This window comes from Chionomys nivalis, chromosome 7 (genome assembly GCF_950005125.1).
Source record: "Chionomys nivalis chromosome 7, mChiNiv1.1, whole genome shotgun sequence".
In the NCBI taxonomy this organism is placed as follows: domain Eukaryota; kingdom Metazoa; phylum Chordata; class Mammalia; order Rodentia; family Cricetidae; genus Chionomys; species Chionomys nivalis.
Genome location: NC_080092.1, coordinates 88,596,607 through 88,614,418, shown reverse-complemented (window position 1 = coordinate 88,614,418; position 17,812 = coordinate 88,596,607). Strand labels below are relative to the sequence as shown.

The following is a 17,812-nucleotide window of genomic DNA, read 5'->3' as shown; positions in this document are numbered from 1 at the left end:
GTCTGTATTCTAGACCTCGTGGGTCATACAGGCTCTGTTGCCAAAGCAGCCACAGGTGATACATAAACAAATAGCCAAAGCTGTGTTCTAATAAAACTTTATTTGTACATCATAACAAATGCTTCACACACACAATGAGTTGCCTGGGATCTCAGTATTCATTGATTCTTGGTCTAGACAGAGCTTTTGTAGCTAGCTAATGTAAAGGGCTGATATCCTGTTGACACAGGAAGGAAATTAAAGATGCTGTTTGTTTCAGGCACAGACTGTGGGCATGTTGGTGTTTCCCAAGATACCATGGTGGAGACGACTTAATGTATTGTGTACATGTTTCTTTTGTAGCAAGTTAAAGCCTTCAGACAAAGACCGACGACTGTCTGTAGAAATCTGGGACTGGGATCGAACGACACGGAATGACTTCATGGGTTCCCTTTCCTTTGGTGTCTCAGAGCTGATGAAGATGCCAGCCAGTGGATGGTAAGGGAGATCCAGCAATGACTCCAAACCCCAGGCGGCCGAGAGAAGCCGGGAAGAGGCTGGCGATACCCCACCCCCACCCCTTCACCGTCTGTGGTCCCTGTAGAGGCATCTCTCCAGCAGCCTGCTAGAGGCTGAAGGTGAAGAGCCATTGCCTGACCCTTACCCTCTCTTCTTCCCCTGTCTTTGAAGGTACAAATTGCTCAACCAAGAAGAAGGTGAATACTACAACGTGCCCATCCCAGAAGGAGACGAAGAAGGCAATGTGGAGCTCAGGCAGAAGTTTGAGGTGAGGATTCCCATGAAGCCATGTGCAGGACACCTTCTTTCCTCCATGCTACAAAGCATGTCTTCAGGGAGGGCTGCATTCTTGTCATGTCATTGGCAAGCCCAGAGTACTTCTCATGCTAATACTTGTTTGATTTAAGAACGCAAATGTTATATGTAATGGCTTCCATTGGCAAGCAGTTGGCATTCTGCGTCCAAAATTTTTTGGGTACCGAAGATTAGAAATAGTGCAGAGGTGAGAACATCTTTGATTTCCACACAATGAAACAGTCTGTGCAACGCTGGGAGACAGCAAGGTTATGATACACTCTCCTCTCACAGAGAAGGGCTCTGCCTCCAAGAGGGACTTCCTAAGGAGCAATTTGTCTATAATTAGCCACCACTCCAGTATCTGGAATTTTTTTCCTATAGAAAGCAAATTGCCCTGATTTTCTTCTGCAGGATAAGCCCCAACAGACATTCCTGTCTGGAATCTTTTTTTTTCTCCAGACTCCATTTAAGCAGGCAGTGTCCTGCTGTCCTTCTGCGTGGGTCTGTGTGTTTGCCTTCTGTCCAGTTTCATTTTCCCTCTTTCCCCTTCCTTTCTCCAGTCCCCCTCTCCTTTTTCTCTCTCCCTTTCCCTCCAGCTCAGCTCACAGTGAGCATTCTTCTCTCTAAACCCCTGCCCCAGGACCCCAGTCTCCATCTCTGATGTTTTCTGTCCCTCCCATTACTTTGCATTTGACCATTTGGTCAGCTTCTCTAGAGCCTCTACAGTCTGTACAACTTGTAACTCTCACTATCACACAGTGTTCCCTGGAAATCCCAGGAAGTCTGAAAGCATACAGAGAGGCATACACAGGTGTATAGGCAGTGAGTCTATACACTAAAACATCGAAACCAATGGATGCTGATGGTCCTTAACCTTATACTGTGGCCAAAGGGAGGAATGGATCAGATGGACTGGATTCTAAAGGATGTAAAACAGGAATAGTTCAGATGATTTCATCATCAAGCTGATGGTATTTGGTGATACTGAAGGCCGGGCCGCCAGGTTGCATAAATGATTGAAGTGAGTCATGTCTAGTTTAAATAAAGGATTCTGAAGAGCGGATGTCCAGGCTGGTGAGATAGTCAGGAGCAGGGGGATGGGTGAGCCAGTGAGTTCAAACCGACATAAAGGGGGCACTCGGGCTCGGAACATGGCTCAGTAGTAGAGCACTTACCTAGCATTCTCAAAGCCTTGGGATCTATCCCCATTTCCACAAAAATATTGAAATAGAAGAACAGTTCCTGTTTCTCAGGGTCATGTGGCATTGGTCAACATACATGGAAGCCCTTGCTGCCGAGTCTCCAGTTCCTCAAGAGAAGCCAAAAGTCCCACTTTTTTAATATGATGTCTTCCCGTTTCTTTCAATGTTGGCAGTCAATTAAAGCTGTGTAGGTCAAACATGTATCTGTTGCTTTCAACTCAAGTAAGAGTTATCTGGTAAGAACCAGACTTCAGTCTCTACTGCCAAAAACTACGGGAGAGGGGGCTGGAGCAATGGCTCAGCGGTTAAGAGCATTTGCTGCTCTTCCAGAGGACCAGAGGTCAGTTCCCAGCACCCACGTCAGGCATCTCACAGTCACCTGTAACTCCAGCTCCAAGTGATATCAACAGGCACACAAATAGGTAGACACACATGTACATAAAATTTAAATGTAAGTCTTTAAATGCTACATGAGAGAAAGTAATAACAGGAAATATGTGTTTAAGACTGGAAGAATGAGATTCTTGTGATCTCTAAGGAAGTCAAATGCAAGCTTGAAAGACAGTTTTCCGGGAATGGCCCTCCCTCCCTTCACCCTTCTCTTTTCCTTCACCATCTGCCTCCACCCCTGCCCTAGGTAGGACATAGCTCTAGACCACCTTCCCAGAAAGACCTAGATACACCTCCCTCCCTCACCCACCCCTGTGATGGATGGGTGGATCCTTCTAGAAGGAGTTTCCGGACACTAAGTGCCTATCTCAGGCAGGACAGAAATCTGCTACTCTTTACTGATGCTCACACCCCAAGTTTGTCATCCATGGTCACTGTTCAGATCCACGAGCATAGAGAGGAACTGTTGGGGCTTCACGGGCGTGTCACTTGAAGTTATTCAAATCTGAAACCACCTTATTGATAGAGAAATATTGACCCACGCTGGTGCCTCATTTCCATGATTTCCTGGTGAGTTAACTTCCTGTTTCTCAGAGCTAAGGGCCCACCCTGTTATAAAGGTCAACAGTTCCTAGTTATAGGATCTAAGTAAACATGGCAGGCTGGAGGGATTGAGGCCAAAGGGGAAGCATTTCTCTTAGAGACTGTCTCCCTGCTGGGAGAGCAGGACTTGGCAATAGAGCCCTAGCTCAGGGCCATACAACCTGGGGGTGTGGGGTCCTCAGTGGCTGGGGATGGCAGGTACCAATACTCTGATCCCTACGCTTAGACAGAATACCTGCATGAACGACATCCCAGGATCTCCTGTGTACATCTTTTGGCTTTATTTCCCAGATTTTCCTCAGATGGTGTCTGCTCATTTCCTGAGCATTTTGCAAGAGACCAGGCAGAAGCCTGTAGCTGATGGAACCGCAAAGATGCTGGGAGTTCGTGACCGCTTCCATGCTGTGTTTAAATGGAATTGTCTGGTGAGCTTAGGCAGGCACACAGTCCTGTAGCAGTTCAGTGTTCAGGTCTATACGTGCGATAGTTATAGCCCTTCCTTCCTCAGTTCCCAGTGTTGACATGGCATGCATGGGGTGCAGAAAGAGCAGGATTTACATTTGAGCAGATCTGTGGGGTGGCCAGCCTTTCCAAACAGCAGGTAAGTTAGCATCAGGATATAATTTGGGAGCTTCTTTAAACCCCCACCATACTAATTTCCTTCTCCATTCCTAGACCCATTGCTGATGGCATCCCTCAGTACCCCTCAGCTCACATGATCTGATGGCAGTATGTCTCTCTTCCATGTATTCTATCCACTTTGCATCCTTGAGCTGCAGACAAGTTCAATGCTGAGTTGTCATTGGCTGAATCCCAGGGGCCTCTCACAATACGCACCCAACCTTTTGACACAACATTGAATCTACAATACCTTGAGCCTCATTCCCAGCCATCCTGAGCTGCAGCGTGGCCTATGGCCAAAACTTGGACATGCTCATCCATTAGTTGTTCTGTCCACAGCTGATTTGGTTTTGGTGATTGTGGTTTTTGGATTTTTTGAGTAGGGAAAGAAAATGCATAGCTCAGATTACTCTTAAACTCAAGATATGCCGCCTGCCTCCCTGGTGTTGGAATTAGAACTGTGTCCCCATCATGTCCAGTCATCTCTGTGTTCTAGAAAGAATTAACAAGTTTCCCAACCTTCCCTAAGGCATCAAAAGTCACTCGTTCTAATTTAAAAAATCGAAACAAATGAGCGCTGACAGCTCTACCCACCCTGGAACGATTCATCAGATAATTAGATGGATTTTTTCTTCATATTTAAATTGTTGATTCCAGAATCTTGGCAAACACAATCATCTTCAAGTGAAGCTGATTGGAGCCAAGGAAAAGTTCCAGGATGGCTGGAAAAGCCTGTACTTGCTCCTACAGGTTCTATCAGAACAGTGCAGCTGCCCAAAAGACAACGCATACCAGGGCCTTGACCACAGTGCCTACAAAGTATCTCTGTGGCTTTTAACGTTTGTCTTCAGATAAAGCACACGCAGTCCCTGAGTCGCAAACTAAATGACATATCTTTTCATTTGTTCAATAAGTGAGGCTTCAGTCATGGCCAGAATAAACAGCCCTACTTCCTGCAGAACTTATCTTCTGTACCTGTGGGCCCAGAGATGAAGCAGGGAGTTTCCTGAGAAGTAAATACAATACGACACCTTGTTATATTACTTTGCAGTTCCCCTACAGAAGCTCAGCAGAGCCAGGACTCCAGACTTTCCTCCCAAGCCCTGGCCTCTGCTCCTACTGTAGCCTCATGGTCAGTTCTAAGAAGGGGAGGAGGGCTCAAGGTTAGGTTACCTCTGGCTCAGCAAGTCTTTCCTGTGAAAGGTCAGATAATATCTGCAGGCCACAGCACGGTGCAATCTTTAGTGCGGCACTGAAGACCCTGTTAATAATGTGTAATGAATAAAACTGTGTTTCAATAAGATTTTATTTATAGAAACAAGTAGCAGACCAGATTTACCCATAAACCATGGTTTACTGCCCATGTTAAAATGAATGCATTTTCATCTTGAAATGATGTTCCACAGAATGGGTGGGTTTTCTGCCATGTTGTCTGGCTCTACTTTGAAACAGGGGTGGAAGGTGAGACCCTTATCACCTTTCGTCACATCGTCTTAGGAAAGCAACCTTGTATGCATGTAAATGGATGTCTAGATACAGTGTGTCTGTAAAATGAATTTCTGAAACACATTGTGTCTGTAAGTCAGGCATGTTGTAAGTCTCACAGTGTATCAGATGTGGGATTCCTATCTGCATACTGTGAATATGTTTTATTGTTCTTGGTTAATAAAGAAGCTAATTTGGCCTATAGTGGAGCAGAATATAGCCAGGCTGGAAAAGAGACAGACAGACAGACAGACAGACAGACAGACAGTAGGCAGAGTCAAGGAGATGCCATGTAGCTGCTGAAGGATAAAGACGCCAGAACCTTATCTTGTAAGCCACAGCCTCGGGACAATACACGGATTAATAGAAATGGGTTAATTTAAGATAAAAGAGCTGGGTAAGAATACGCCTAAACCACTGATCAAACAGTGTTGTAATTAATATAGTTTCTGTGTGATTATTCAGGTCTGAGGAGCGGCCTGGAAACAAAAGTACAGTCTCCGCTTACAGATGACCCCCAAGTAGAAGAAGGTTATCCATGTCTATTAGGAAAGGAGAAAAGATCCCATACTGCATGGAGACTTTGCAACTCAGTGATCTGGTTTAGGGGCCTGAGTAAATACTCAAAAGTGAGTTTACCTGACATATGATTGTTAGAAACCACCCCAAGCGTAAACAATCGTGGAACCATAGTCAGAATAGCCTCTAGCAGGGCATTAGGGAAGTAACTAGGTTAGTGACACACAGCTTGTTGATTTACCACCGATTCCATTCCTGCGAAAGTTTAGTGCTTCCGGTGAGGTGATCATTTTGATCTTTTACATACATAAGTCAAGCATAGAAATTGCACTCAGCTTTCTATCAGACCACAAATTTCTTTTTTATTGTTCTGTTGTTGTTGTTGTTGTTGTTTTGGTTGGTTGCTTGATTGTTTTCCCTATACAGGGTCTCTTGTAGCCCAGTTCTCCTCAAGCTCACTATGTAGCTAAGGGTGACCTTGAACCTCTGATTCTCTTGCCTTTGCCTTTGAGTACTGATATAGAAGCTAGACCACTGTTTTGGAAGGCTGGCTGATCAGTGAGCCCACAGGACCCTCATGTCTCTGCTCCTCTCTCAGTTCTGGCCTTATAGGTGAGCGGCACCGTACCTGGCCTTTGGGTGAGCGCCGAGGATCCAAACTCAGGTCCTCATGCTTATGTCATCAGCCCTTTACCCAGTGAGCCCTCTCTCCAGCCCCTTAATAAGCTCCTTAATCTCTGACCTCTATTTTTCTTGTGTCTGAATGAGGAAATGACAGCACCTACTGGGAATGCATGCGGATCAAACCATGTCCCTGTCTAAGTTTAGACAAATACCTAGGACATAGTGAGGTTCAACCCATGTTAGCCAGGCTTCTATTTCTGTACCTTTATGGTAGTTGATTAGGTGAAGTAGACATTGCTTACTGTATGTGGGAAGCAGTAAATGCTGATGCTGCACTTTTTACGTGACTCGGGAATCCCTGTCCAGGCATCCTTGTTGGAAACAGACCAGTGAGTTGGTATCCCAACATTCACAGCCTCACAGACTCCAGCGCTCCTGTCTCGGTCGTGTTTGTAGCAAACAGGCTATAAAGATTACTGGATGCCATCGCTCTACAAGTTGTTCCTTCTTCCTTCTTTCCTGTTGACCCTGGCATTCAGGAGGCTGCTGAGGGGCACTGGGGTATGAGTGCTTCCTTGATTACAAACAGTTTCCCTTCTGAGGGACCTGCCTTCTGATGCTAATGCTACCATGGCCTGAATCCCGACCCTGAGCATCTGTGCTCTGTCACACAACATCCAGCCAACCCCCTCATGGTAAATCTGATTTCCCCAGTCTGAGACCACGTTCATCCTTTGTAACTGCTTGACATCCAGGCTCTCCTTTCAGATGTCACAGTAGACCAGGGATTCTTCTCTCCATTGGGTGGGTCAGCCTTAGGCAACTGCCCACTGCTTATAGTTCCAGTGTGGCACTGCCCAAATGATCTCATAACCATAAGTTTCAGAAAAAAATTCCCACATTTTCCTTTGCTTGAAAATCCCCTAGGACTATGCTGTATAATTTGACAGGGCCTAGTCATGTGAGACCTTGGATTATTTCAAATATGTACAGTCTTAGGCTGGCCATGATAGCAAATGCCTGTTATCACAGTGCATGGGAAACAGAAGAAGGAGAAAGGAGAATCAAGAGTTCAGGACCATCCTTTGCTACATAGAAGTTCAAAGCCAGCCTGGACTACATGAGACCATCTCTAAACAAAACTAAACTCTATGTAGTCTGATTTGAAATAAGTGGTTAATATAAAATATACAGGCTTTCAAGGACACAGTAACATGAAAAAAATGTAAAATATTTCACTAACCATTTCATGGTCAGTGTATACTGAAGTAATATCCTGAATATATTAGGTAAACATATTACATAGTCAAATTATAATTATCATAGATATTTTATGTTATATCTGCATATGAACATTAAACATAATTTCAACTATTTCTCTTTAAAGATTTATTTATGTATTATAGATACAGTGTTCTGCCTGCATGTATGCCTGCATGCCAGAAGAGGGTACCAGATCTTATTATATGAATGGTTTTAAGTCACCATGTGGTTGCTGGGAATTGAACTCATGACTTTGGAAGAGAAGCTAGTGCTCTTAACTGTTGAGCCATCTCTCCATCCCAATTTCAACTATTTTTTATGTTGTTAATGAATTTTCTAGAAAATCTAAAACAATGTGTGTATGTCTGTGTATATATTTCTACTGTACATGGCAGATCTAGAACATTCCTGTGAATTAATAAAGAATAATATGCTGTGGGCCAGCGAGGTAGCTTCCACGGGTAAAGGCATTTACTACCAAGTCTGATGGCCTAAGTTCAGTCCCTGAAAAAGCCATACTTCACGACTGTCACCCCTCTCCCAAGACAGTGCAGGACCCATCCAAGAGAGGCCCCACTGGGGAAACATGTCACATGTGAGCACCCATCTCCCCCAGCCACACTGAATGCTGTCGAAGAGGGCCCCTTCTTCCTGCCTACAGCTACATTACTGAGATCAGCAGAGCAGAAAGGGTGAGAGCAGGGAGCAGAAGCTGGGGACCTTACTAACTGTCCTGTGGACTACATGCTGGTACCCACCTGCCAGCCCCACTGGCTCACATGTACCCCAGATGCATGCAGAAAACATTCTGTGTGTGTCTGTAGTTTCATGCATTTGTGACTGTTCAGAACCACACTAGAGTCCAAACCAAAAGATTCCAAATCTGTTCGAAGGTTGTGAGGTTCTTGTGTGTGGGAGGGCGGCTCCTGAGGCTTGTCAGGAAGGCGTAGAAGGGACAAGGTCACCCTGGAGATGCTGCCAAGTCTCTGTTTTCGTTAACCTGGGAAACAATTTAAGATTCTTTCTTACTAATGAGCAAATTAATAGAATCCAATCACTACCAGAGTCAAGGTACTCACATCAATGAAGATGAGAGTCTGTGGATAGGTCACAGGGGAGAAAGCAGATGTTTTTCTCTTTTATTTACTACTGCCAAAATTGGATTTTCTGAAAGCCCCCATTGTCTTTGAAGACTTTATCTAATTTGCAATGTTCTTTTCCAGATGGGGGAAGAAAGACAGTCCATTGGAAACCCTCAGCTAAATTGTAACTATTTGTTGATTTGATCAGCCCTGCTATGGTTACTATAGAAACCTGAGTTCTTTCAGATGCCCTCTAGCCACAACACAGAAATCTGACGTACACCCAGTACGGATTCTGCTTCTTTGGTCCCTAAATAATTACTTAATTACTTTCTGATCTGGGTGATATTAAGGGGGTAAAAAAAATGAAACTATTAAAAGGCATCAGTTGAAAGATATTTTAATGTTTGTACTTCAATTGGTTTTAGAAACAAAATCTTAATAGGATATGAGGTGAAAACCATTTTCTACATCCGTTAGGTCGTTTGTCAGTAGCCCTCAGCACTGAGCAAACCCAGAGGGTCTCTGATGGTCACAGCCCAGGCTTGTGATCAGGGCGGGAGAGAGGACAAAGGCTGCCCTGGTGTCCTCCCACTGACCATGTGTTCTCAGTCTAACTTAATTTAGAGGCACAATACATAATTTTGTTGGGAAACGAAAAGAAATAAAGAAGAAAAGATTGCCCATTCCAGCTTTTTGTGCCATCCTAACAAATCCCTAACGTAGCGTGAAAAGCCTTGTGTTATAGGCATGACTTTGTGGGTGGATGTTGCCGGGTGAGGAAGCGGGCAAGCCTAATGCTAGAAGCAGCTCTCCCTGTGTACCCAGGCTCTGGTACTTATAGAAGGTCAGGGTGTGAGTGAGGATGATGCGCCCTGCTATTTATAGGAACTGGAAAAAGGGAATGGAGGGATTATGTCCCTTGGCACAAATGTAATCGTGGAGAAAAAAGCACTGACAGTTCTTTATGGCCCTATTTCAGATACCTCAGCAGAATTAAGGTGAGAAAAGCCCGGCGACAGAAAAGCGTATGTGGTTCTGGGAAGACAGGCAGGCTGGTTGGTAGAGTGCTTACCAACATGAGGACCTGAGTTCAGATCCCTAGCACCTGCATAAAAAGCCTGGCATGGGGCGGGATGAGAGTGGTGAAGCCTGGGACTTGCTGGCCAGTCAGTCAAATCAGTAACTCCAGGTTCCGTGGGAGACCCTGTCCCCCCAAAAAAGGTGAAGAGCAACTGAGAGAGACATGTGACATGAGCCTTTGGTCTCCACGTGTGCATACATGCGTCTGCACATATGCACATATGAACACAGACACGCACATACACCCCACACACCAACGTGCGATCCAAGCCAGATACCTGGAGTGTGAGCTACTGCCAGGATGAGGAAAGGATTTCGAGGCTAGCCCGGTAGATGTGGTGGTGGAGACTTGAGAGTTAACCCTGCTTTTCACCGAATCAATCTTCAGTTAATCAGAGTCCCAGGTACTCATTACGTCCTCAGAGGTGCTGATTGAGACGACAAACCCCATTGATTAACGAGTGAGCAGGTTCATCAGCTAGAGCTGCAGTGAAGTGAAGGGAATCGATGGATCAAACAGGGACCCATGCCAAACCTCCTGCCTTTGTGTGACCCATGAATTAAGAATAATTTGTTTTGAAATGTCTTTTTACCCTCAAATCAAAGAACTATAATGTTGCGAGACATGAAAATTAGGTGAAAATTAAGTTTCCACATCCCTAAATAGAGTTTTCTCAATGAGGGCCACATTCATTCCCATAAGCATTTTGCCTGAGGCTGCTTTGGTGCTGGGAGTGTGTGGTCCCAAAAGCCTGAAATCTGTGCCCTCTGGTCCTCTACTGAAGTTCTGGGATCCCAGGATTAGCAGAATTTGGAGTGGAAGACCTGGGAAGGGTATTTAAAATCATCTATGTTGATGGGGAAGAAGCAGCCCAGAAGGGACACACTTGCAAAGGACTCTGTTCTCCTGTCTGAAATGGTTATTTCCTGCCTCCTCCTCTGCTCTTGCCTGCAGCACCCACTTTTCTGAGCATGTGTGTGTGCACGTGTGCACACATACACACATACACACACATGTACACACATACATACACATGCACACTAAATCTGTGTAAACTTTGAAGTAATTCTCAAGCTTCTTACAAACTTATTTGCTAGACACACCTATTTCTGGGGGTAGTTGGATGCCTTCAGCAGAAAGCCTTCAGAAAGCCCTTCTGGAGTCACACCTTACATACCAGAGCCCTGTAGCAGTTGGGTAAAACCCACATGGGTCGTGAATCTGATGTCAGAGATAGACCAGCTTCTTTCCCACGCTGTTTGTGATTCCAGAAGTCAGGGACTCTGGCAGTTTCTAGCTGGTCACATGTATCTGCCCTGTCTATGTCAGGCACCTCCCCTGGAGGTCAAGCGTGGCGCAGTGGAACATGGGAGATCTTCACTACCTCAGTTCCCTCTCTAAACAAGACCCCAGAGTCTCAGACAGTGCAAAACGCTCTTCTCCTCCCATGCCCCCTAGATGAGCAGGGCTCTTGTTCAGGCTACAGATCCTCTTTGCCTGGTTGCTAGTGACTTCAACTCCCAAGTCTAATCAAGACTCACAGCTGGAAACCATTGCCACTCATAGATGGAGACTGCATGTTTGTTTCCTGGACACCCAAACCCGAATAATCACATAAAACCCATATTAATTATAACACTGTTTGGCCTATTACCGCAGGCGTCTTAATCTTAAATTAATCCGTTTCTTTTCATCTATGTATCACCACGAGGCTGTGGCCTACTGGTAAGGTTCCACTCTGGTGATATGGCATGGTAGGACCAGAGGGGCCTCCAGAATCTCAATAGTGAATGTGGAGTTACTGACTCGGTGGTTAAGTGTGTCTGTGGTTCTTTCCGAAGGCCTGAGTTCAGTCCCAGCAGCCATGCCAGGTGACTCACACGTGCGTACTCACACAGAGCTACACACGTCTACCTAATTAAGAATAACAGAAATAGTTCTTTAAGTCAGGTGTGATGGTACACACCTTTAATCCCAGAAGTCGGGAGGAAGAAACAGGCAGCTCTCTGTGAATTAAGGTCAGTCTGTTCTATATATGATGAGTTATAGTCTGGCCAGGGGAATGTTGTGAGACTTTATCTCAAAAGAAAAAAAAATGCAAAATGAGAGTTCTCAAATCAGGTTCAGGAACCTGTGTCAGGGTGCTCATGAGTATTTGGGGGCTCTTGCTTATTTCCATGGCTAGGGTCTCATCCTTTGAGACCATCACTGTGATATATAGGTGACGGTGACATTTCCCAACCTGCTTAGGTTGAAAGAGTGCCGGGGCCAGGAACGTGGTGCGTTTAGTGGCTTCCGTGTCTTTTGCCCATAACACAGAGGCAGCAACTCTCAGCAATTCCTAGCACTCACCTCCTGGCTCCTGCCTGGATGTCCACCAGTTCAGAATGTGTTCCCTAAATCTCTTGGAGGTGTGTCAGGGAGGATTGCCAGGGATTCTGGACTCCGTCACTTTATGTGTTTTTCCTTTGATCGTTTTCAAAAGGAGACTTTGGGTTAATTTAGCATAGGCAGATATTACCAACAATTGGGTAAATCCAGCATTTGTGCCATGGTATCTCCCCTGGGGTCTTCCTGGGGTGACTATCACAGATGGAAGCTAGAGAAGGGAGTTGCTAAAGCCTGTCAGTGCCTCTGGAATCATTCCTAGAGACACTGAGGCAAAGATGGCCGATGACCCTATCAAAATGCTTCAAACGTCAAGATTCCAATGGATGTTTTTGTTGCTGGCTGGTTCCCTTTAATAATGTTATAGATTAAGATCTCTTGCCAGAAAGCAAAGCTTTGGTAGTTAGAATAAAATACCCTATTTGGGAAACAGTTATGGATTTGTGAGTACTGACCTAAAGACTCATAATTATATGCTGTAAGAGAAGAAAGAAAATGTGTTTCTGCTTGGTATTTGACCAGCTTCCCATTTTAATAGACAGAGCCTTACCACGCTAATGTCTCACCCATTTGCCCAGCAGTTCTCAACCTGTAGGTTGCGACCCCTTTGGGATCGAATGACCCTTCCACAAGGACCACCTAAGACCATCAGAAAACACAGATATTTACATTGTGATTCATAACAGTAGCAAAATTACAGTCATGAAGTAACAATGAAAACAGTTTTATGGTTGGGGGTCACCACGACATGAGGGACTCTATGAAAGGATCGCAGCGTTAGGAGGGCTGAGTACCGCATTTCCCTCATTGCTCCTATTCAGGCTCAGGTATGCTATGGCCCATTTGGGTTGTGAAAACCAGGCTCTCTGGCATCCTCTCTCTGAAGCTGCCTCACCCCGGATGGACCTCTATGGCTGCTCTTGTCCCTCCTTGTGTGCCTTTCTCTGTTAAGAAGGTGCCGGTTCATTTTCACTGATGTTAGTACTTGGGACAGTGGAGCTTTCTCATCACCAGCGTTTTCTAGACAGCAAAGGAGAGCTGGAGGACACAGAACCTGGTGATGTGGCCTTCAGTTAACCGGAACAGGTTAATCCATGTCTCCCAATTTGTTTTACTGGGGAAATGTCGGGCCCCTTGAGTCACTGAGGAGCCTCTGAATCATCAAGAGAGCAGATTTTATTAGGAGCATGTGCGTTTTCTGGAGATGTCCCCTGGTTGGTGGAGTGCAGAGGGCACCTGGGTTTGATCCACAGCATGATAGAACGTAAGCTAGGCTTGGAGGCACACACCTGTAGTCCTAGCACCCAGGAGGTAGAGACGCAAATGTCAGGTGTTCAAAGTCACTGGGGCTACCTAGAAAGTTCAAGGCCAAGCTGAGTTACAGGAGCCTTTTGAGGGTGGAGAGTCACACGTGATGGGGAGGGGCTAACTTGAACTGGGAAAAGAGAAAAGACAAATGTGGCTTTGGTTTTATTCTGTTGAAGAGTCATCTGTGCGTAAAATTATTGGGAACCTAGCTGTGTGCACTCAGACGTGTGTACAAACAAGAATGACCCCACCACCCCATCACATGGGTGGGTGCCTAGCAAGATACATCCACTGATGCAGTGGAACTGTTAGTGTCCAGAAATGCCGAGGAGGGAGAGGGAATGGGCCTGGCCACGTGCGGGTTGGTTCCAGGCTTTTTGCTGTTCTCAGAATGAGGTAGTTCTATACCTTCTAGGGATCCACCATCCTGCCTACCCCAATCCCACTCCTGTGTCACCAGGTGACTGCCACCTTCTGTGCTCTGTGCTTTCTAAACCTACATCAGTGGGCTCCGGCGTTTGCCTCATGGTGCTGTGTCCAGAGAGTGAGGGCGGTGAGCCTTCTGAGCACTGCTTTAAAGATCTCTGTTTCCTCCGCCCTCCGCTGTGTCTTTTAAATCCTGTTCCATGAGGCTGAGAAAGCTTGGGAAGGCGGCACCCCTTGAACACTGCGCTACCGGACAGGTCCTTCCCTCTAAGTAACCCCTTCCGTGTTCTCAAGTGTAGGTGGGTGCCGCTGGCCACTCCAGGATGTGAAGGCAGTTTCTGTTTACAAACACTTCCAGGTGGATGAAATAAGCTGACGCTGGGGTCCCTGAACCTAGGTGCTATCTAAACCTGTGTGATGTGACATGCCCAAGCCATGTGTCTTTGTCATTGTTTCTGTTGGAAACCATCCTTCTGGGAAAAGGTAATATGACATCCTAAGGTTGAATCTCCTAGAAAAGTCAGGCCCTGGTGTAGAGCACAGACATAGCCAGAAAGGGAAATAGAGGGATGGAGCTACAGAAGTGGCTCAGCAGTCACCATCCTGTACAGCTCTTGCAGGAGACGTGGGTTCGGTTCCCAGCTCACTAACCACCTGTAACTCTGGTGGTTCCATGGGAGCCCACTTTTGGCCTCCACCGGCACCTGCATGACCTCCGTGCACATACGTACATACATACGTACAAACATACATGTACATGCATACTCATTTTTAAAATGGAGGGGGAAAGAGCTGGGCCAAAGCCATCACCTCTCTAGATCTCCCTCCCATAGGTAAACTGATCGCTTTTCCCAACTCTGCCCCCTCTTCACTACTGGTTGGCCACTGACTCTCACCCACCTTGGTATTCCAGGAAGCAGCATGGTACAGTGCGGGAAGGACCATATTCCTGGTACATAGCCCAGCCTTGCCACTGCCTGGCTGTGTGGCCTTGGCACTCTATCACTTGGCTGGCCTGTCTCCCCTCCATCTCTCCAAGTCAAATATAAAAGAGATAAAGCATCTTAAGCTTGCAAGGCTGCCTGGATGGTTAAATGAGTAAATATGAAAGTTTAGAACAAAATCTCCATGTTGTTCCTGGGTTCTCCCCGCATCCCTACTCCAGGAGGTAGGAATCAAGAGACTGTCTGAGATGCTGTTTTCCTCAGTAGCCATCTTCAATGAAACTCAAAAGCTCTGTTCTTCCGATTGGATCTGAAGCTCCCATCAGTATGCTGGGTACCATGTTGGTGACTTTTCTTACTGCTATGACAAATGCTTGGCAAGAAGCGAGTTAAGAGAGGAAAGGTTTATTGAGGGATTAGAGTCCATCGTAGGGTAGGCATAGCGGCAACAGGATGAGGAAGCTGGTCATGTTGCCTCTGCACATGGAAACGGAGACTGGACAGGATGCGGGGCTGGGCCCATCCCCACTGACCCATGTTCTCCATTAAGGCTCTCCCTTAATGTTCCAAAACATTCCCAAACAGGGCCACCAGTGGGGACCAAGTATTCAAACACATGAACCTATGGGGGACATTTCACATCTAAACCACAGCAAATACAAGCAACAACTGGACCGTGGTTCACTCCACTTCTCCCACCTGAGACAGAGAAGTCCAGTGACTCCGGTCACATGGTCGCACCACAGAGCCTCCTCCTGGGAAGTTTTGTGTTTGCTCTTATCTTATGTATTTCTTGTGCCCTTTTATGATGAGCCCTAGCGGGAAAACAGCCTAAGATAGGAAATGTCACCCATGCTGGGGTAATGCACCCAACCTTGAAATAAAACTGGAGGATGGTCATCCCCCACACCTCAGTGTGGCTTTGCTCTCGCTTGACCCTAGCCTAATCTTCACCTTGTGGGCATTTATGAAAATCTGTCAGCCACCAGCCCATGACTGCCCCGGAGGCTGTGTGTGTCTCTTAGCTGAGAGGCTACACAGAAATAAGCAGGACCTTCGGGCTCAGCAAGAGCCATCAGTGATTGGCCGCATGAGGGAGTGCCACCACTGTCTCATTTTTTTAATCAGGGTTATTCTTTCTGCACCCGACACAGCTCCAGCCCCCAGTAGCCTGTGAGTACCCATGTAGGTCATGGTAATGCTCCGATACATCTTCATTGGCCACTTTCAAGGCCTGTGGGTTACACCTGAAGAATCCCAGGACATCTAGTATGTGGCAAACCTTCTGCCTGCCCACCTTCCTCTCCCATTTGAGGCTCTCTACCCTTGAAGCCACTTAGGCTTCAGCTAGCTCCTCTCTGCTGCCGCCTGCAACAAGTCGACACCTCAGACAGTGATCCACGTTTTAAAAAAAAGAAAAAAAGAAAGTGACCCCCAGCAGTCTCTTACACCAGACTGGTGCCCCCCCCATATAACAGACACAGAAAAAGGTATGGATTTACACCCTGGTCTTGCACTGAAACTCCTCCTCCAGAATCCCCCCATTCCTCTGAAGACCAACTCTGGCAGGAGAACCACTTGGCCCTTTCTGAGTCTACCTATTCAAGGAGTAGCCCTGCAGAGGCTTTGTCTAACTACTCTCTACCCATCCTGAATCTCTTCTGATACTTCCTGCCACCTGGAAGGGCTGTGGCTGGATACTTTGGGGCAGCTTCTAGTGCTGAGCCAGTAGAAATGGAAGATCCCATTCATCTGCGATGAGGTAGCATTTCAGTCCATTTTACAGAAGGCAAAGCTGAGACCCAAGGCAATTAAGGATATCCTAAGTGTCATTCCAGTCTATGACCACTCCTAAATGTCCCCAGCCTCCCTGTGAGCTGATGGCCGTGAAGCCCAGAGAAGAACACAGAAAGTCCAGCTGTAACTGGTCCGGGAAGCAGGTGCTCCATGGAGCTATGATTAGATGCCTGGGTCTTAAAAAAACCATATGGTTTTAAAATGTTTGACAAACAAAGGCTTAAACAGAATATTATTAGTTCTGTCCTAAATTTAATAGCAGATGGCTCTTCTTTCAAAAATGCTTGCTCCTGTCCCTTCAAGACACTTTAGGAAAAGTTTGTTAGAGTAACTGAACAAGTGGATCCGGCACCACAGAGACAGACTCATAAAAGCAGAAACAAAGACCTCTGTGTGAAAGCACAGGTTCGAGCCCCTTTGGGGTGGGGTATGGTACGGTGCTTTGTTTGTCTTTCTCACAGCTGTCCATCCAACCATGAAGGAAAGCCAGCCTCAGGGTCAGCCCTGGCTTGGGCAGCTTTGAGTATTTACCTGCAGGAGGCGGCTTCTTGTGCACGTTCCAATTCAAGCTGAACCCAGTAGAGACTGTTTCATTTGACTTCCGCCCTTGTGTGACACCCATCATTTCCCATCATCCCGCAGATGGTTGTCTGCTTCTCTCTTTAAAGCAGATGCTGCGACTCTCGGCCCACTCCAGGGTCCCTGGCCACTCCACTGCCTCCCTCTCTGTTCCAGTCCATTCTCGGTTCTGTGGCTGGCAGAGTCTGGGTGCAGCAGAAGTTTTAGAACATTCAGAAGACCTAAAATGATTGTAAATTGTTTGGGGGTTGCAGTTTTTTGTAAGTTAAGGTGCCTGGTAATTTTGAAATACCCTCTGGCGTTTTACCAGTAGTGTCCTGGGCAAGCACTTGGCTCTCACCTTAGTGCTTCAAGTCCCCTCTGCACAGGTCCCTCTGGGAAGATGGACCAGGTGCAGTCTTTGCGCCACTTTGCAGTATTCACTGGGCCTCCACTGCCACAGGCAAATTTCTGCAACTGCTCCAGGAGCTAAATACCACAAGAGGGCAGTAAAAACTCACAAAAGAAAGACTCCCTGCATCTTAATGAATACAGACCGTCGCGGAAGCAAACATCTTCAGAGGGTCCTCCACTTGTTTAGAAGCAGGAATGGCACTGGAAGAAATGGGCATTTCATGCTTCCAGCTGCTCCTGATTTTAGACAACAATCACGGTGCTAAAAGAGAAGCGGCCAAGCGCCTTGTAGGTCTTGTTGGCTCCTTC

General features: G+C 46.4%; 1 protein-coding gene across 1 annotated transcript in view; it reads left to right on the top strand.

Annotated features, from left to right (window-relative positions):
* Positions 1–17,812, top strand: part of Prkca (protein kinase C alpha) — a 396,507-nt gene that overhangs the window by 319,069 nt on the left and 59,626 nt on the right. Inside the window, exons 7-8 of the mRNA XM_057773855.1 lie at positions 343–477; positions 670–766. Coding sequence (XP_057629838.1) covers positions 343–477; positions 670–766 — 232 coding nt within the window. The remainder of the gene's footprint in view (positions 1–342; positions 478–669; positions 767–17,812) is intronic.